At 37.3% G+C, this 20,338-nt stretch overlaps 4 protein-coding genes across 5 annotated transcripts in view; 3 read left to right on the top strand and 1 right to left on the bottom strand.

The window, feature by feature from the left end:
• Positions 1-981: 981 nt before the first annotated feature.
• Positions 982-2,653, top strand: cby1 (chibby 1, beta catenin antagonist). Of its 2 annotated transcripts, none has more exons than XM_088439376.1 (5): positions 982-1,126; positions 1,370-1,468; positions 1,575-1,680; positions 2,305-2,417; positions 2,519-2,653. In XM_088439376.1, the coding sequence occupies exons 1-5, from the start codon at positions 1,121-1,123 to the stop codon at positions 2,585-2,587; spliced, it is 393 nt and encodes a 130-aa protein (XP_088295502.1). In that variant the 5' UTR covers positions 982-1,120; the 3' UTR covers positions 2,588-2,653. The 2 variants fall into 2 exon arrangements, with proteins under 2 accessions (XP_088295502.1, XP_088295503.1); XM_088439377.1 differs by having other exon boundaries at positions 1,049-1,214.
• A 641-nt stretch (positions 2,654-3,294) lies between these two features.
• On the top strand, positions 3,295-6,246 carry pdap1a (pdgfa associated protein 1a). Its single transcript, XM_088439906.1, has 6 exons — positions 3,295-3,460; positions 4,398-4,483; positions 4,578-4,652; positions 4,727-4,851; positions 5,013-5,164; positions 5,255-6,246. Exons 1-6 carry the CDS (start codon positions 3,448-3,450, stop codon positions 5,281-5,283), a joined length of 480 nt encoding a protein of 159 aa, XP_088296032.1. The 5' UTR covers positions 3,295-3,447; the 3' UTR covers positions 5,284-6,246.
• Positions 6,247-7,209: 963 nt separating this feature from the next.
• sh3bp1 (SH3-domain binding protein 1) lies at positions 7,210-17,863 on the top strand. Its single transcript, XM_088439559.1, has 18 exons — positions 7,210-7,392; positions 8,585-8,627; positions 8,737-8,841; positions 9,138-9,214; positions 9,406-9,517; positions 9,592-9,668; positions 9,735-9,822; positions 9,890-9,958; positions 11,658-11,748; positions 11,825-11,961; positions 12,030-12,141; positions 12,304-12,385; positions 13,003-13,083; positions 14,314-14,427; positions 14,499-14,596; positions 14,894-15,038; positions 15,377-15,645; positions 16,583-17,863. The coding sequence occupies exons 1-18, from the start codon at positions 7,343-7,345 to the stop codon at positions 16,858-16,860; spliced, it is 2,028 nt and encodes a 675-aa protein (XP_088295685.1). The 5' UTR covers positions 7,210-7,342; the 3' UTR covers positions 16,861-17,863.
• cdc42ep1a (CDC42 effector protein (Rho GTPase binding) 1a) overlaps positions 17,773-20,338 on the bottom strand; it is a 15,129-nt gene continuing 12,563 nt past the window's right edge. Inside the window, exon 3 of the mRNA XM_088439561.1 lies at positions 17,773-20,338. This exon is cut by the window's right edge and continues 71 nt beyond it. Coding sequence (XP_088295687.1) covers positions 19,739-20,338 — 600 coding nt within the window. The 3' untranslated portion in view covers positions 17,773-19,738.

Genomic DNA, 20,338 nt, shown 5'->3' with positions numbered 1-20,338 from the left:
TGTGCTCACCTTCAAAAGACAACCTGATAATTGGTTGTTCGCTGAGCTGTCTAGCTGTTGGCCGAGAAGCTCAGCTCCTAGTGGAGAAGCACCTTGAGAAGTTTTGAGGAGGTCCATCATGGCCGTTTTGTCAGGAGTTTATAGCCGCCGTTGCCTAGAATCATTTGAGGGTTTGGTTTATTAATAAAGATATATAAATGTGCCATGTTTGTTCTTTAATCTATCCTATCAGGATTTAAAACGACTATTTATCCTGCAATATTTGTGACATTAAGCCTTAGCAAAGAAATCAAGATAAAAATTGAATTATGCAGCAGAAGACAACCCCTTTCATATGTTTCAGAGGGCAGCAATTTCACATCTTGCGTTTGACACACGGTTGCTCACATAGGACTCCTGTATGGCGCGCAAATTTTACCACTAGGTGACAGTAATGCCTAAAGTATGTATTACTATTTCACTCCTGTGGTGAGACTGATTTATTAATGTCCTGCTTGTTATTAACGAGCGTCACTTTCGTTAAGCGTTGTCACCTTGCTGCAATATATTTTGCCTTTGCAACTGTACTCATCTTGACGTGTTTTTTTTTTATTTGTTTTTATTTTTTAGTTTGCGGGTGCATGTCTTTTTCATCTTATTTTCTGTTTTGCAGCGTTTTTTATTTAAATATTTTGGGACTTTTGTTTGCCATTGTTTTAAGATGGGTGTGGCTTTTGGTTTTCCTTAGCACTTGTTTTTTGCAAGTTTTTTTTGTTTCCCTTTCCGATTTTGCGCTTGCACCTTTTTAAAGTGTTTGTTTTTATATTTTTTTTTTAACGTAAAAGGGAAGCAACACTATCACCATGGTGATACGATGTCGAACGTTCCATTTTCACGTCTATACAGGGGCCTAGTTCTTTGGATACCAGCACAAAACGTCACAAAATAACTACAACGAATGATGCATGCATATTCCAAATTCTAAACACTTCTAGTACTTGAGTAAGGTTATCGCTAGGTGTCCGTTTTGGGGAGAATTAAATGAACCATTTTTGAATGGAACATTCGCACCTGCGCAGTTGAACGCCCGCATTGTTTATATTCAAGTCGACGGCGTTAGGGATTTCATTCAATTGTCTCTATGGAGGTAAATATTATACATTCATAAAAGTATTGAATCTCCTGCAACTACTAACCCACCTGACACCAAGTCAAGCGTATCAATTAAAGGGCAGGTATGAAAAGTACCCCAGTATGTTCTTAACGGTTAGCCACCTAGCATTAGCTAGCCGAATGTCGTCCTGGTAACCAAAGATACTCGATGGCGTTAGAACCATACTCGGTATTAACACGAACATTAAAGTTGACAAATGTGTTGGATCTTATTTAGGATCTCAGGATGTCGCTGAAACTCCCTCGATTTGGGAAATCGTTCAGTCCGAAGAAAATTCCTCCGCGGAAATCAGCATCTTTATCAAGCCTTCACACCGTAAGTATGTTTTTTTATTTTCGCTCCGAAAATAATGACACATTCAATGAAATTACATGGATGTGAGGAGTGACCAGATTAGAGAAAGCTATGTCCTGTGTTTTAGTTGGATCGTTCCACACGGGAAATCGAGCTTGGCCTTGACTATGGACCTCCATCTGTGAGCATTGGAGGGCAGACGTTGAGATTTGAGGATGGACAGTGGATATCAGGTAGTTGCAAATGGTGTTGTTGCGTAATAGGCCGGTGCAGACAATATTGAAATTTTTTTTTCTGTGCAACGGGCCATGATTTAAGAGAAACCACCATCTTTTTGATGCGTATCAGTGAGGTTTGAGTGTGCATGTTCTCCTCGTGCCTGAGTGGGTTTTCTTCAGGTAGTCTGTCTTAGTCCCGCATTCCAAAATCATGCATGAAAGGTTTATTGGACACATTGAATGAATGGATGGATCATTGAAGTAATTAACTCATCACAGTAGTCCTCATTATGGTCATCAATGTTCACTTTGAGAAACAGGGTGCATCTTGGCGTGGTTGTCAGTCAATACCATTACCATTCAGTCTCCTACCCAACATGCATGTTTTTGGCATGTGGGAGGGAGCCATAGCTTCTGGAGAAAACCCACGCTAGCATGAGGAGATCGCACACATTTCACTCATAGTTACTGAGGTGGGATTTGAACTGAACCTCAGAATTGGAAGTTGATTTGCCAAATGCCACTGTGCTGCCGTAATAAAAACGCTGTCCAAAATTACTATATAATATCATTGGGTGCCATCACCTTATAATATTATTGAGTGCCATCACTTTGTATTGTCTTTTTTCTGATCTTCAGAATCCGGTGGAAATGCATCGGTCCGAGAAGTAGAACAGCTTAAAAAGAAAAATCTGCTGCTGGAAGAGGAGAACAATATCCTAAAATTGAAGATTGAAATTCTTATTGACATGGTGAGAACAGTACGGTTTGACAACAAAGCGTTAAGCGACACTCTTGTCAAATTTTCTTTGTAATTTATTTTAACAATTCGTATTGGATCTTTTCTATGTAGCTGACAGAATCGACAGTTGAATACCACCTCATGGAGAAAGAAGTGGAGGGGATAAAGTCTCAACATTGAAGAAATGACAAACCTCATGCAGTGCTAACCACTGCGTCACCAAGCCACACACACACATATATATATATATATATATATATATATATATATATATATATATATATATATATATATATATATATATATATATAAATAGTATATTTTGTATATATACATATATAATGTGTGCATGGAGTGTGTATATGTATGTACTTCATATTTTATATATATTAGAAAAAATACCTTTTTGTTGTAGAATGCATTCTTGTAGAATGCTGTTTGGAAGATGGTCGAGTGGGTGCTTGTGCAGGTGTGTATATTTTATAGATACACACCTTTTATTACCCGCTGTACATTTAACATGCATCTGTTTGGCAATTTTTTTCTATTTTTCTTTACATTAAAGTGAAATCTGTAACAGTGTCATTGCATTTATTTAATTGGATTATGATGTTGGCCCAAGACACAGCAATAACTTTATTTTTTTCTTTTAAATACAGATTTCATGTAACATTTTTAAGAACAACAATACCTGGAGCAAATAAACATTGTGTAATAAATATTAATGGAACTAAGATTGATCAAATGACTAACTGAGGACAAATAATTTATTTCCGTTTTTTTTTTGTAATGCAATTTTGTGCCTTCGTACCTCCCACCGGAATAAACCAGTGAAGATGATTGGTGGTTGCAACTGTCCTGTCAACCGTGGTCAGCTACCACGCATGCGCGTACCACGGAGCTCTTATTTTCGCTTAGCGCATTTAGTTGAGACAACGCCAACTTAGCCTGACTTCTAACTGCATTTTAACAGCGCGTCGTATAAAACTACGCGTTAAACAGCGGATCAGGTCAAATAATTGTTAATATTCTACTTCATCATGCCGAGGGGTGGTAAGTGTCATTCTTAAGAGTTGTACGTTTAAGATAAGATCATTTACGCATGCTTAGCTTGCAGCATGCTAACTGACTAGCACAACTGCTATGCTAGCATACGCAACCCAGGAAACGTCACCATTATAAATATGAATTGAAGCAGTGGTTTGTAGTAGTTGTAGTTCTATCTGCTTTTGGTTAGGTTTGCATAAAAGAATGTTCTCTAAATACTTTTCAATTTGTTTCATGATCGTTTAAAGCCATGCACGTTGCCATGTGTGTGATTTTGCTTGTTTTGGCAGCTTTCACTTTTTTTTTTTTTTTTAATTTTGATGACTAAGCGTGACTCACAGAGCTACTATTGTGTAATACTTTGGCCAATGTTTTCTTAAATGTCGTACACAATTTTTTTTTATCCTATATTCTAGCATATTTTTTTTATGAATAATTGCACGTTGCACTGCTGATGTGGGTATATGTGCAGTTCACGTTGTGGATCTAGGATTTAGCTCATTCTGACTTAATAGAAGTCACTAAATATTGGGTTTGTCAGTTTTTTAAATGCTTTGCTTCAGTTTTTCAGTTAGTATTATTAGTTTTTGCATTTATATAAAGTATATGCTGAGTGCAATATTTTTGTTTCAAATGTTCAAAATGTATGTTAAAAATAAAACGATTACTTCATTCGAGACATAAATAGATCACAACAAATACTTTGTAATAAAGCAAACCAGAATTCCTCAATGACTGCTCAACCTTACTCCTTATTTCCAATTTAATGGTAACATAGAAATGAAATCTTTTAAAACAAATTCTTAAAGATCATGAATAAATTTGTTGACAAAGATAAAAAGCAAAGGCGTTTTTGTTTTAACCATTTACAATACTTGTTTCTCCCCAAGAGTGTATTATTCTTGTAATATTTGGTTTGATGTGCACATGTTAATTGGCACAGGAAAAAAGGGAGGCCATAAGGGCAGGGGGAAGCAATTCAGCAATCCAGAAGACATTGATCGACAAATGAAAGCCCAGAGAGAGCTGGTAATTGAAGAAAATATGGTGTTATATATACACATTTGTTTTAATCAGCACTTGTTTCAGTCTAATGTGCTACCTTTTCTCTCCCCTTCAACAGGAAGCAAATGATGGTGTGGCGAAAGAGAGCGGTTCAGAGTCTGAAGAGGAGAGCAGCAGTGAGGAAGAATCTGAGGTCAACATCACTGCTGTTATTTTAGCTGACATCTTTCAGCAGTGTGTCATTAACATGTTTGTGTTTACATGCAGTCTCAGAAGAGGAAAGGCGTGGAGGGACTTATCGAAATTGAGAATCCCAACCGCATTTCTCAAAAAAGCAAGAAAGTGACCGAATTAGATGTTGACGCCCCTCGAGAGCTGTCTCGCAGAGAGAGGTGAGTCTTGCATGTCAGAAATGTCTGTTAAGTCAACGGTACAGTTTTAAGACAAGTCAAATGTAGTTGGATCCTCATAATTTTCTAGCATAGTGACAGCGCTCAGGATGGCCTGTTATACCAAGTGTCAACTTGTTTTTGGTTCATTGTGCGCTCACTAGGGAGGAGATCGAAAAGCAGAAGTCCAAAGAACGATACATGAAGCTTCATCTTGAGGGCAAAACGGATCAGGCGAGAGCTGACCTGGCCAGACTCGCGATCATCAAGAAACAGAGGGAGGAAGCTGCTAGGAAAAGAGACGAACTCAGGAAAGGTAAAGAGATTTTAATTCACTAGCTCAACATTTTAAATATCCAGATATTCAGATCTGATCCTTCTTTTTTTAAAATGTCTAATCCCAAAGGTGCAGAGGAGGCCAAAGCAAAGCGTTAGCCACCTCCCCAAAGAACTTCAATATGCACATCAGTCTCCGAGGGACGGACAGAGGCAAGGGAACACATTGGAATAGCGCAGAAGGTGACGTGACTGCCCCCAAGCTCCATCCAAGTCCTTCACTTAACAGCAGGGGGCAGTGTGCTCTCAAAAAAACGGGTGAAATCATCGCTATGGATTGAAATGCATCATTTGGGATATCTACGCAGGTTTTCTAAGCGCTTACACATGCTCTATACTCTTCCTCTGCCATCTATATTCTTAACGGTGATTATCTTTTGTATTCCTTTTGAAATTAATTTTGTTTTCACAAATTGCTGTTCAGTCAAAACAGCAGGGAGCCCAAACATGGAGGTCATAGGTGCTGTCATTTTTCCCTCCACCTGCAACAAGAGTAGGGAAATGGACATAAATTCAGAAAAATCTGTTTGAATTTTTTCAACATATGACATGCTTATGAAGTGGACATTTCTTGTGATGCCTCAAAGCAGAAAAGGACTATTACTTGAACTACCTTTTGATAAACTTTTTTTTATTTTAATTGAAAACAACATAACATGTTTTTGGAAGCCTTGCATCAAAGTGGCCTTGGTGCAATTCTGCTGGGATCCTCTGAGTGTTTCCTTTTGTTGCCTTTTTTTCCACCAACGTTTACAAACGACCACCTCACTGTCTTTTTGCGCCTCATTCCTTCTTTTTTTTTTTTTTACAGCATGTCATTTGTCAATTCGTCACTAAACAAAAGACCTACCCTCATTTGAATTTTCTAATTTCACAATACAAAATATCCACTGTAAACAATCCTTATAGAACACTACTTCTTTAGTGATGTAAAAATCCAGCATGTTTCAAGCTACAATAATATTCTTTAGGCTCTTCAAAAAAACTGCAAAATGGTAATAAGTTCCTCAACTTTGCCCTCATGTGTTTGAAGTCCTTTAATAAAAAAATTGATTCAGAAAATCATGTGTTGTACATCGATGCCGTTACATCAGTGTTGATTTACTCACACACACTATATATATATATATATATATATATATATATGTGTGTATATATATGTATGTGTATATGTGTGTGTGTATATATATATATATATATATATATATGTATATATATGTATATATATGTATATATATGTATATATATATATATATATATATATATATATATATATGTATGTATATATATATATATATATATATGTATATATATATATATATATGTATATATATATATATATATATATGTATATATACGTATATATATATGTATATATATATATATGTATATATATATATATATGTGTGTATGTATATATATATATATATATATATATATATATATATATATGTGTGTATATATATATATATATATATATATATATATATATATATATTTATTCAGATGTGTATTTCTGTATATTTTGCATATTTGTTACTTTTTGATGCTAAAACCATAGGGCACTCAAAACTGGCCAGTCAGTTCAGTTAGGTAAACCGAAAACAACATGAGGCAGAAAAAATAGGGTGTCCTCAGCTTTGACCTACTGTCCTTCACCGACAGACGCCCGTTTACCGGTCCCGCAAAAAAATGTAAGTTGCCCACTGACACATCTACAGTTTGTGTATGGATATGTTATGTTATCGTATAAATATATTTGTGTGTTTTCAAATGACAGAGACCAGCCAAAAAGAATAATGAGCCAACAATAATAGTTAATACTCAAGTAATGAACAGATAACTGGAAAAGATACTCAAGTAGAGCAAATAAGCATATCTACTTTGTTATCCCCCCTAACTGAACAAGACATAATCCAGTACTGGTGCTTGATGAGTGTAACTGTTTGCTAGTCAAATGAAAGAATATTAAAAAAAAAAAAAAAAGCTCTTCCCGCTCTTATTGCATCGGTGTAACTTCCTCAATACCCGCATAAGCGCTTGAGAGAGCGCATCAGAAACGAGAACTAAAAGAGACACACAAACTTGGTTTGTCAAGTCGGTTGTACAGTAGGTGCCCGGAGGAGATCGGCACCGTGGACAAGTCCCAACAGCAGAAATGCTGCGCCAGTCTTTGAGCATTCTGAAGCAGCTTGGCTCTTCTGCAAAGTAAGCCGCTTGAGTCACTTCATTTTCATGCTTTAGAAGTATTTTTGAGATAATGCCACGCGCGACTCAAACTGCTTTCAAATGTCTTTCCTGTCAATATGCAACAAATAAAGGCACACTTGCACAATAAAATGTCAACAATGACAAATTCAGAACGCAAAGGAGCGAAAATAGTCAGTACAGCGCCTGTAAATAAATCCATGTCCAAACTAAGTTAATATTGCTATATATTCATTGACTGTGAAACAAAACATTTTGACATCAGTTTCTGGCTTTCATGCAGTTTGGCTCAGTTTGAGTTTTTATGTCACCGTCTGTCACATCCTGAATAAAAACGGCAGCGAACGCGTGCATCTGCAAAAGAGAAACCACACTAACATGTAAAAGGCAGTGCCTTTTTTGTAGACAAACATGTAATGTTTATATCCACATTATATTAATAGCATGCAATTCACAATAACTGGCTGTATTTTCTTCTGGTCTGTAATATTACTTTGCTCTATTTGAATAATCTCAAAAGTGAAGTTTCGAAAAGGGAACTGCCAGTCGCTTCGCACTAATGTTATACTTTATGTCACGTAAGGTGTTAAGTCTGACACTTTTCATAATTTTTTCAACATGAAATAATTTTTCAGCCATGTATGCCCTAACTCACACAAAGCATTCCTGCAAAATTGCATCATTAATGACAATGTGCATTGTGTAAAAGTTAATGAAATAGATGCGTACGATATTTTGCTAAGGAATTTGTAAAAGGCAATTTAGCAATAAATTTGCTTCATGTTCCAGTTGATTTGCTCTTGATTTGAAAAGGTAAAGTTCATGTCTTGGCATTAGAAAGCATTAAATATGCTGATACCTGAAAAAACGCTGTTAAAAATTTTCATAACCCTAAAGGTACTCATACCCTCATTTCAGAACCACTGGTCCTGCCATTTTTTTTTATTATTGACGAGAAGGCTTTTAAAAAAAAGCTTTAAACAGTGCCAACATGAGTGGATCGAAGCAAACAACGTGATGTCCGTTTGTTTTTTGTTACTTGTCAGTCACGCCTCGGGGTGTTCTAAATTTGCATTACAATGTTGCCAACAAAAACGTTTGATGATCAGGTAAAACTTGCCTCACCAAGAGCATTTTAGCAAAGCATATAGCATGTTAAAAATTTGTAAGACTATTTTATTAATATTTGCAGGTCACAAGATGCTAGTGAGCTTCTACACTCAGACCTTGTTGTGGTGAGAAAACTAAACACATAATTAAAACGTCCCTTTGTGTGGCATCATTTGATTTGGCACAGTTCACCATAGGTGTTTACAAATATATTTTCCATTTGATCAAATGAAGGTGGAGCAGCGGGTGGAGCCAGCCAAGAGAGCAGCGCAGATGCTCCACAAGAAACTGCAAGGCTGCATGCAGAGTCAGGCGGGGCTTGATACTGAAAAACGGATGGTATAAAGGTTTATTTAAAAAAACTGACTAAAATAACCAGTTTTCCAGAAAATGGCGTCACAAATGACAAATAGCATCTGTATAAACCCAAACAAAAAATCATGTCACTTTAACGCATTTAATAATGAGTCGCTTCATGTTCCAAATAGTTTTCTCTTAATTTGAAAATGTGCTGTGAATTACATTAGATTTGTTGATAAATTAAATTCTACACATGTGCTGTGTCTCAGCTCAGTTTTGCTGGCCTTAACTTTCCCCCACAAGTCAGCGCATTGCATTTGTATGTTTCTCTATAGAAGAAATTGCCTCTCATGCTGCTGTCAATCAGCATGGCAGAAAGCTTCAAAGACTTTGACGCAGACTCGTCCATCAGGTGAGCCTCTCTGAGAAATATCGTTAAGCCATGTGATATGCTCATGACTGGTGTTTTCAGTTCTGTGCCAAATAGGAAGAGACAAACCACACACGCTTGTGGTGAAACACACTCATCACAATGCATTTTTGAACATCAGTAATGAAGGCTGGTTGCATGTGTGTGCGTGTGTGCTTGTTACTGTGTGGCAGGAGGGTGCTGGAAATGTGCTGCTTCATGGAGAAGATGTTGGCCAGCCTCCTGGCAGACTTTGAAATAAAAGTGGAGAAGGAAGTTTTGGAGCCATTGAATAAACTTAGCGAGGTGAATATAAATGTATTTGATTCACACACACCTCATGCCCAACATCACGTCCTTCCTTCATGGTTTTTTTGAAGGATGACTTACCAGAGATTCTCAAAAATAAGAAGCAGTTTGCAAAGCTAAATATGGACTGGAACAATGCACGACTCAGGTGAGGTTCATCATCTTTTGAGTTATATGTGCTCAAGTTACATACGATACAAACTCTGCATCCCAGGTGTCAGGCCAGCACTGGTCCACAGGCCAAGCAGGAGGGTCTCAAGGAGGAAGAAGAAGAAGCTCAGAGGAAGTTGGAGATCATCAAAGTACCAGTGTTCATGACAGCTGCACATCTCCCAGGGTTGAAAATTTAACAATATCTTCTCTTTACAGAATCAGTATTCGGCAGATCTGTATCACTTTGCGACCAAAGAAGACGACTACGCCAGCTACTTCATTCGCGTATGTTGCACTTTAACTAGGTAAAGTGATACTAAACCTGTTTAGCCATTTTCAACTGTAAAAAGTTAACATTTTGTCTTTAATTGAGAACTACATTTTTATTGGTTTTAATCTTACACTCTAAAAACAGTTGGGTCACAAATATCTGAATTTTGAGCGAAAAGAAAATAAACGACCCAACATTGTAATTGATTTGACCTCATTTTCTCAACCCAAAAAGGACTGTTTTGTACAAAATGACTGCAAAATTTAAGTTGTTTTATACAAACAGCCCAGAAAGTTGGGCCACATTTAGTCAAATTTTGAGTCAGTCTTTTTTAGAAACATAATTTTTAACACAAGTGTTTTTCGAGTGCGGATACCATTGAAAACACATTTCTACTCAAGGGTCAGGTTACAACCAATCACGGCTCAGCTTGTGAACACATGACAGGTTTTGTCATGTGTTCACAAGCTGAAAAAAGGTAAGTCGTGATGACCTGAGTCCTGAGTACATGTGATGTCATTTCCAATCAACAGGAAATGGACAAATGTGTTTTTCAATGTGATAGTCCGCATGAATAATAATGATCAAATTAATTACAGAATAAATCTAAACTTCTTGAAAAATGCTACATATGTTTAGTATCTCTTTAAACATTTAAAATGATTGAAATACTTTGTGAAGTATTCCTGTTCTCATGCTATTGCTAGCACATTTGTCTACAAGTCAAAGTGTGTTTACTTCAAGCTGTGTGCCACTCCCTGCTGACTATAAAACTCACATATACAACATAAAAAAAAATAAAGATTGTACAGTTAAACTTGAAAATGTCCAGCCAAATTATGTAATGTCATCTAAAGACTGTGTGCTAGCTTCATGCTAATATACTGTTTCATGTGAAATGCTATCGAATGACAGAAATGAGCATAATTGTTTAAAATGATTGAAAAGTGTTCCTGTTCTTATGCTGTCGCTAATGTAGTTTTCCACAAAAATCACAGCGTGTTTGCTTCAAGATGTTTGCCACTCCCTCTTGTATTTACTTCAAATTGGACACATAAAATATAGGAACATTTAACATTGTACAGTTCAACAGCAAAATGTTCAACCGAATTATGTAATTCCATCTAAGGAATGTTTGTTAATACCAATATACCGTTTAATGAAGAACGCTTTAGAATAACTGAAATTAACATTGTTGTTACGCTGTTTATTGCTAAATACGTTAAGTGTGCCATTAAACACATTTAACATGATCAAAAAGTATTCCTACTCTGATGGTATCACTAACTCAGCACAAATCTCACAGCGTGCTTGCCTAAAAAATGTTTGACATTTTCTGTTGATATTTACTTTAAAATGAAAACATCAGATAATTCCACTTAAAACAATTCGACACCAAAATGTTCAATCACATTTTGTAATCTAATGAACGTTTGCTAGCTTAATGCTAATATACTGTAGAAAGAGAATTGTTATCAAATGACGGAAATTACCATTGTTGTTATGCTAATCAGAAACAAATCTTCCAGTAGACCTCTTGCCTAGCATTTTCTGAAAAACTAAATAAATAAATAAATAAATAAATAAATACTCTTAGCAATAAAAGCCCATAAAAATTATATGATGGAAATTTGCAATATAGCTAGGCTACGAAAGATGAAACGTGATATACCCATTGAACACTCTAATGCTTTTTAATTCCTTTTTCTGAAGCTTTTGGAGCTACAAGCGGAATACCACAAAAATTCACAAGAGTTCCTTGATAAAAATATAAATGAACTCAAAGAGAGTCACAGCCAGAAAGGTGAGAGCGTTTATTTATTTGCCACACGAGTATGGCCTTTGTGTTGAGCTTGCTCTTCATATGTGGTGAGTTACAGGACCACCAGCAAACCCCTTAGGACCGAAAGTTTTCGGGGAGTCGCTTGCCTCTCATCTGCTTCAAAGCAAGCGAGAGATCGCAGCTCCCATTGAAGAATGTGTTCACATGCTGCTCAGGACAGGGATGAGAGAGGAGGTAAGACATTTTTAGTCCCTGGTCATATAAGCTGAGGGCCCTTCTGCGTCTGTACATTTATTCTACAGGGTCTATTTCGTCTGGCGGCGGCGGCCTCAGTGGTGAAGAGGCTCAAGACTTGTCTGGATCATGGGACGGTTGATCACAGCGAGTTCAGGATGGACCCTCACGCTGTGGCTGGTAAACTATCCTGAAGAAAGTCTATGAACCCGAGCATCACATTTTGAAGGCCTGAGTGTTTTTTACTAAGCCCCCAAAACGAGACGCGATTGTCAAGCAATTTGTGGCTTGCCACAAGGAGACGACTGTTACGCATGTTTTCATGTCAAATTACTCCAACAGGTGCGCTGAAGTGCTACCTACGAGAGCTTCCTGAACCATTAATGACCTTTGAACTCTATAAAGACTGGTTTAAAGCAGCTAGGTTTGTACAAAATTCACTTCTTACACAATTTTCCGTATTTGTTTTCTATCAATGATATTAAAGGGGAAATCAACCCCCAAATTGCATCCTTTTTGACATATGCTGTCGACTGACAATGACATCACAGTTGCTCAGCGAATCAATTACGTTTGGCTTGTTTTCTGAGACTGATCATGTGATTTTTGAGCCCTGATTGGTTGTTTCCTAATTCCTGAGCAAAGACCACAGTTGCCTGTTTGTATTCATTTCTGGGGGTGTGGCCATTTTGCCACTTTTTGTCAACTGAAAATGACGTCACTCAATTTGCATGGACAAAATTTGACAAATATTATATATATATATATATATATATATATATATATATATATATATATATATATATATATATATATATATATATATATATATATATATAATATTATATTATATTATATTATATATCATATATCATATATCATATATCATATCATATATGATATGATATGATATGATATGATATTATATTATATTATATTATATTATATTATATTATATTATATTCCCCTTTAAGAGTTATGGAAACTACTTTCAATGGTGAAAAAAAGAGCAAACTGTCTCCCGTTTGTGTGCACTTACAGTGAAAAAGACTGCACACAGAAGCTGGAACAGTTCCGAATACTGCTGAAGAAATTGCCACCTGAAAACTACAACAACCTCAGGTGCGGAATTATTTACCTTTTATAATCAATAACTGACTTTAAGCAAACTTCTAGTTCCCATTTTTATCTTCTCGCGCTGTCAAAAGTTCAACATGTGGAAACATGCTTCTGAAGCGATGTTATGAAAATGTTTTGAATGTTGACTGAGGGGAAAAACAATTCTGCGGGCTTGATTGTAATATACATGTTACATTAATTTTAAATTTGAAAAAAAAGTAGTTGCCTTGGGTCTCTTTTTAGTGCATCTGAAATATATTCACAGTGCCTCTTTTTTCCACATTTTGTTATTTTACAGCCTCATTCCAAATTCTATTGAATTATTTGCTTAACTCAAAATTCGACAAATAATACCCCATTATGACATGTTTTTTTTTTTTTTTTTACTTTTTTTTTAAATTACTTAAAAATAGAAAAAGAAATCATATTTCCATATGTATCCAGACCATTTCCGATTTAGCTCAGGTGCATCATTTTTCATCATTTTGCCACTGATCACCCTTGAGATGTTTCTACAACTTAATTGGAGTCCACCTGCAGTAAATTAAATTGACTGGACAAAAGGCTCCTGAATGACTCTCAGACCATGAGAAACATAATTCTTTGGTCTGATGAGACAAAGATTGAACTCTTTGAGTTGAATGCCAGCCATAATATTTTTAGGAATCCATGCAACACTGATCACACTCATCACAATACCATCCCTACAGCGAAGCATGGTGGTGGCAGCATAATGCTATGGAGATGTTTTTCAGCAGCAGGAATGGGCAGACTAAAAAGGATAGTTGGAAAAATCAATGCAGCAATACAGCATATAGAAATATTCTGGATGAAAATGTATTCTGATGCTGTAATTGCTGCCAGAGGTGCATCAACAAAGTATTAAGCAAAGACAATAAATACCTATGTAAATGTGATTTATTAATTTTATGGTTTTATTAAATTCAGAAATGTCAAAAACTTTTTTCACATTGTCATAACGGGTGTGTCGAATTTTAAGGTAAATGATGAATTTAATACAGTTTAGAATTAGGCTGTAAACATAACAAAATGTGGAAAAAGTGAAGCGCTGTGAATATGTTCTGGATGCACTGTATTTAGAAAACATACATTACAGAAGAGGAATTTTAAATGATCTAGACGGGTTCAACCTTTCCCAAAACTCTACATCGGTTGGAACCAAAAATGGCCTCCAGATAAAAAGTTTTTCTGAAAACTTCGTCTTCTTTTCAGGTACCTGGTGCAATTTTTGTCGCTGCTGTCCGAGCAGCAGGCTGCAAACAAGATGACGCCCGGAAACATTGCCATCGTGCTGGGGCCCAATCTCCTCTGGTCACAAGATGAGGGGTAACTATAAGTGTGCAACCACACATTTTTTACCCGTCTCATCTTGTTCTTCTTGTCCTCTTCTCATGTAGGGAGATCACCCTGGTTGATATGGCGTCTGCATCATCGGTGCAGGTGGTGACAGTTATTGAGCCTCTTATTCAATACAGCTCAGTGCTCTTCCCTGAAGGTACTCACTCTGCATATGAATCAAATATGTTCATTACACAGGCTGGTTTAACCACAAATAAAATTATTTTGAGTAAAATTCTTATCGAAGTAGTCAACTAAGAGTCATGTTTTGGATACAGGTCTTTTATTAGATCTCATCAGATTGTTTTGGTGTACCTAATTTTCTGACCATTGACTATATTTACCGTTTCGAAAACACCGAATCACGTCTTTCAGAAACAGTGACATAAAATAACCTGACGAGAGTAAGTTAACAGCAAATAAATGTATTTATTATTTGTAAATATTTATTCAGAGGTGTCTTTTGAGATTCCGGAGCATCCCGAGGTCCAACTTGACCAATCCACGATCACAGAACAGACTCCACTGTGTAGAACATTTTCCACGCCCTCCACAGAGGCTTCTTCTTCATCTCATCTCCCTTGCTCCAAGACAAACAGGTATTGTTTCAGAAACCACACTAAGGGCTTTGATAGAGACCAGTGGTTCTCAAATGGTGGTACAGGTACTCCTGGGGGTCAGTAAAGGCACCAAAGAGGGGGGGGTTAAAAAGGGGTTCGGCAGGTATCTGCACATCTAATTTAATGATTTTAAATGTCGTGACAGGATCAGTATATTTTTAAATTACGAGTAAATTAATTGGAACATGAACGATACTATGTATTATTATGATGTTGCTTTCAGGCCCTGACAAAATTAAACGTTAAATGTGCATGTGAAATGAACAATTATCCCCACTGAATTATTGGTAAGCATCCTTGTATCCGTTTTTTTGTAGCATGTCCTCTCAGGATGAGATCAACATCTCATCTGTCAAATCCGTGAGACGGCAAGCATGGGCTGCTTCAGCTCACCAGGCCGCAACCACGACCCAAAAAGATGCAACGATACCAAGCTCATTGCCTATCCAGAACCTGACCCCTGAGTCCGACTCGGGACAGAGCAGGGACCCCAACCAGAAGCAGTGCTCGGATCAGTTAGGGCCCATTTCGGTGCCCCGGCCCGTCCCACCAAAGGCAGTTGTTACCATCAAACCACCAAACAAACGTGAGTCAATATGCATGTAATTTTTTAAAAATATTAAATTGTTTTTTTACATTTACATTTTTACAATAATAAATTATGTAATTGTTTATTTCTCTAGTTATGACACAAATATTAATTACTGTTTTTTTGTTTGTTTAACTAGTGACTTAATTAAAAAATGGCTAAATAAGTAGACTCACTTCTTGGTTATTTCTTTCATAAACCTGTTAAAATGTATCAAAGGCAATACTTGATGTATACTTGTGTGTTGTATGTGAACTATTACATTCAACTTTTACTTTAAAATTTAAATGGGTCAGTTTTACCCTTTACTACAGAAGGGTTAATGGAAAACATGATATGGATTTTGGGCCATATTACTAATGACTAATCATATTCTCTTTGGGAACATCACATGACCAGTCTCAGAAAACTCATGAGCTATAAATGGTCGCTACCTGAGCAACTGTGATATCATTTTCAGTTGACAGCAAGTAGCAAAATCGCCACCCCCGAACATTGAAAAAAAGAGTGTCTTTTGCTGCTCATTTTTCACAAATGCACTATATTTTTAGCATCTATTATTGCAAACAAAAAAAATGACATGACTTCCCCTTTAAATTAAGTTACCATTATATTTGAAATTAAAAAGAATATATGATCAACTATCCAGAGATTTAAGACAGCACATTTTTCTTGTGTCTTGTTGTGTGTAAAGTCCTTTACAAGTAAAGCTAGTGTACGTCTACTTTGGGAAGATGAATATAGATCAAAACAGGAAGTTTCACACTAGCCACCAAAATATCACCCACGCGTCACCTTGCATATTGTTCTAACCACGACAGGGCTTGGGCCCTTCAGTTCACAGATCTTTCCCTCAACTACCGCCCTTTTACTTTACTGTCATCAGTGCTCTTTTGTCTGTCTGAAAATGACAACAGATGTCTCTTATTCGCAGCAAAGAGGAGCGTCAGTGTCCGAAAAGCCAACCAAGCTGATGAGCCACCAACAACGGGTCACTCCGGTAAACCCAAAGCGCCGCTGCCGCCAAAACCTCTGGTTTCTCCAGCTCCCGCCCCGACAGCCGAGACCCAGCTGACACGTCCGCCACCTCAGGTTCAGTCGGCCGGTCTTAAAAAACCCCCGATGAAAAAATCTGGACTCAAAGCTCCAAGTTGCCCCCCACCGCTCCCCCCTGCGCTCCAATCCAAAGAGGCTCCTTCGGTTGCGCAGTAAGATGAGCTCTACACTATATTGACTTCAAAGTGGAAGTCGACCCTAGAACTGTCTTGACAAAAATATGTTCTTTGCAGCCCCAATAGTCTAAACACAACATTTTGATTAATACTGCTTTTGTGGGATGTGAAGTTGCCAGCAAAATCCACTGGTGTTTATTCATCTTATTTTTGCCACATGCAGGCGTCTGAAAATGACATCACACTTGCTCAGAGCTCAGGTAACAACCAATCATGCACAGGTGTCGAACTGCAGTCCTCGAGGGCCGGTATCCTGCATGATTTTCAAACCTCTCTCTCAAGTACACCTGATTCAAATGATTACGATCAAGCGTTATCAGCTTGCTAATAAGATAATCATGCGAATCAGGTGTTTTGGGGAGAGAAAACTGGAAAACAAGGACTGGAGTTCCACTCCTACGACCTAGAGTAACCCAGAAAAAAGTGTGCTTGTTTTTATCTAAGCCCTAAGCAACTGTGATGTCATTATTAGGTGGCAGCCAATGACAAAATGGCCGCCTGAGATGAGGCAAAAAAAAGGTGGGTTTTGTGGCTTACTTCATATTCCATGAATGCAATTTTAATCAGAATGTCATTTTTAGACGTGGGGACTCATAGAACAAATTATTCTCAAGAAAACCTTTAGGTTGACTTCCCCTTTACATGTTGAAATGCAAATAATATTTAACTTGAATATGTCTTCATAAAAGGACAATTTGGACTAGTGCATGCCTCTGACCTTGCAGAAATACTTATGGAAATGCTTTAATTGGACCATCATCAACCCTCCTATTATGTTGTGGGTCAAACTAACGCATTTGAGAGTTAAAATAAATCTGGAGTTTTTCAGCAAATTATATTTGCTTGGCTTATGTTAAATAAACATATCCATAAAAAATGTAATTTGTATGGATTCCATTTTTTTCCAACTTTATTTTTAATAAGCAAAACCTGGGTCAAAATAAACCAATACTAAAAAAAAAAAAGAACCACAAAAATCACTCGTAAGCTGGGATCCAAACAAAAAAGCTTCTAAAACTTGCTAAAATAAATGCTGATTCATTAAGAAAGTTACAAAAAAAAATCCATACAAATTCAATTTTATAAGGACCCAGCATTATCATTGCTGTTCTTCAAAAATCAAAGCATAAATCACTGGTTAAAATAAAATATTAGATTTGGATTTTATATATTTCTAACAGGTTTGGGTAACGAAATCCACCAGGGTTAAAGTGACCCATGGACATTATTGCTATACTTTGCAAACAAACATAACGAGAGGGTCAACTTTCATTCCAGTTCCTGTAGGAGACTGTAATGATTACAAGATCCAAAACATTTGTCCAGAACACTTTCCATATTGTACGCTAGATAGCCTACAGTACCATTATTCCAAATTCTAGTAATGGAGAACTGTATTTCTTTTCATCGGCCATTTATTTTCATAGCAAATAAAAACATCCTTCAAGCCTTGAAGTTGAATATTGACTTTTTGATAGTTTTGAATTTACAATACAAAATCCACAAATGATAGCATCCTTATTCCCAATTAATATTATTATGGTGCGTCATAAAGTATAAGGGTGGACTGCACTATTTTCTGAAGGTGCTTATATGTACATGTTCATACGGGAGCCAGCTGATATTTTCATGTACATTTGTAGGCAATAACATAACAGTAGACATTACAATTCGTCTTAAAAACGGAATTCCTTGTTAAAGGTGCACAGAGTTCCAACAAAAAAAAAGTCTGCAGCATTAAAGGAAAGGTTACATAGTGCAGCATATACTGTAGTTGATAACACCAAATACGGGTGTTATTGGTCGTATTCAGTCTGTGTCATGTGATAACTGCCATTCATTAAGACTATAAAAACCTTTTTCAATTTTAAAGCTTGACTATTTTCCTTCATGTCAAGTTAAGTACTCGATAAAATAACTTGAAATGTTCTTAAGCCTGAGATGTGAGTATGCCGATTATGCGCACCGACCTCCAGAAAGATGAAAGGTCATCTCAGTGCTGGGCGCGCATTAGCATACAATAGATTGTCCTCCCATATGGGAGGAAGTATTGAGTAAAAAGTGAATGGCAAGACTTCTTTGTTGAGTCATGTTAGTGTTTCCTCTTTTGCTTCATCTTCAGTGGAAGTGCTCTTTGGTTTGAGTCTCGGTTCGCTATAGTAGTTACAAAAATTTAGGATATTGAGCTTTCGGGTGATATTTCATCTGAAATACTAACCTTTATAGGTGAATTTACTTGAAGCGTTTTGCGCCAAGCATTTTGTTACCATAACTCTTTTCAACAGTTTCAACTGGTGTCTGATTTAAAAACTAGGTAAATGTGTGACAATCCCACTTAAAATTGATTTTAAGTCATAACGACCCTCAGAAACTAGAAGTACGATTTGCCCCCATTTAAAATGTGTTTGACACCCCTGAATTAAGTTATTAATTGTACATGAAAAATAAATCATTTAAATTACTAAACAGGTTAGACAAGAGATTATTTTTTTACTTCTGAAAATGGGTAAAAAAAAAAAGTATACCTTGATGCTCCTGAATTTATTTAATAGGTGCCACAAGATGGCGCCAAATTAATGTTTTTATTTCTTAAGGCCAATCACTGAAAAGATGACTGCAATAGTGTTTCAGGTGCAACGAGTGATTTCACCAGAAAGCTGAATATCCTAAAACTTTTTGAACATATTTTTTTTATCAATTTGCAACAAAAAAATTACCATTGCACCATTAGTGGAAAAAAAAACATCCAATATTATGCACCTAAAAAAAGAAACTCCTCCATGTGCAGTTCGAGTGTCATTGTTGATGATTTGATTATTGGATTAGAATTACAGGGGATGTATATCCGATAACGAGTTTCAGACTTTGATTTCGTCATCATCGTCATCATCATAGCTATACGATATCTTCTTCATCCTCTTTGAATCCACCGCCTCCATCCTGTTGTGACCGCCGTAATGGCGTGCAAGCACATCCGCGGCGCTCTGGAAGCGCTCAGTCTCCATCCTCACGGCTAACCTGGCTCGCTCAAGTGAGCCTCCCCTCGGCGCCTCAGGTAGCTTCCCGGACACGCCCACTCCATTCACCTCAGCGGCGCTCCCCACGTCGTCATCCCATTCCGCCCCCTGGGGACTCTTCCCGCCAGCGCAGTCCTCTCTCAGCAGGGAATCCACGTAGGAAATAGTAGCCGAGTCCATCTCGGATCCGTCGTTGGTGAGCCCCCACGGAGACCCCGTCTCGTCTCGCTCCCAGGTGTGACTGTCTCCGTCCAGTAAGCCGAACACCTCGCTCATGAGGGAGGGGCCCAGGTCAAAGTTGAAGGTGTCCAGGGAGGTGAGGGAGGCGAAGGAGCTGGAGAAGGCGCTGGGTTTGGGGTCAGAGGTCACAACAGCGGCAGAACGGGCAGTCAAGATCCCGTCGGCGGGGTCGGTCAGAGAGCCGCGGTGCACGTCGGCCGG

This window comes from Hippichthys cyanospilos, chromosome 17 (genome assembly GCF_059441005.1).
Source record: "Hippichthys cyanospilos isolate Australia breed blue-spotted pipefish chromosome 17, RoL_Hcya_1.0, whole genome shotgun sequence".
Lineage (NCBI taxonomy): Eukaryota > Metazoa > Chordata > Actinopteri > Syngnathiformes > Syngnathidae > Hippichthys > Hippichthys cyanospilos.
This window is presented reverse-complemented; position numbering and strand designations above follow the sequence as displayed.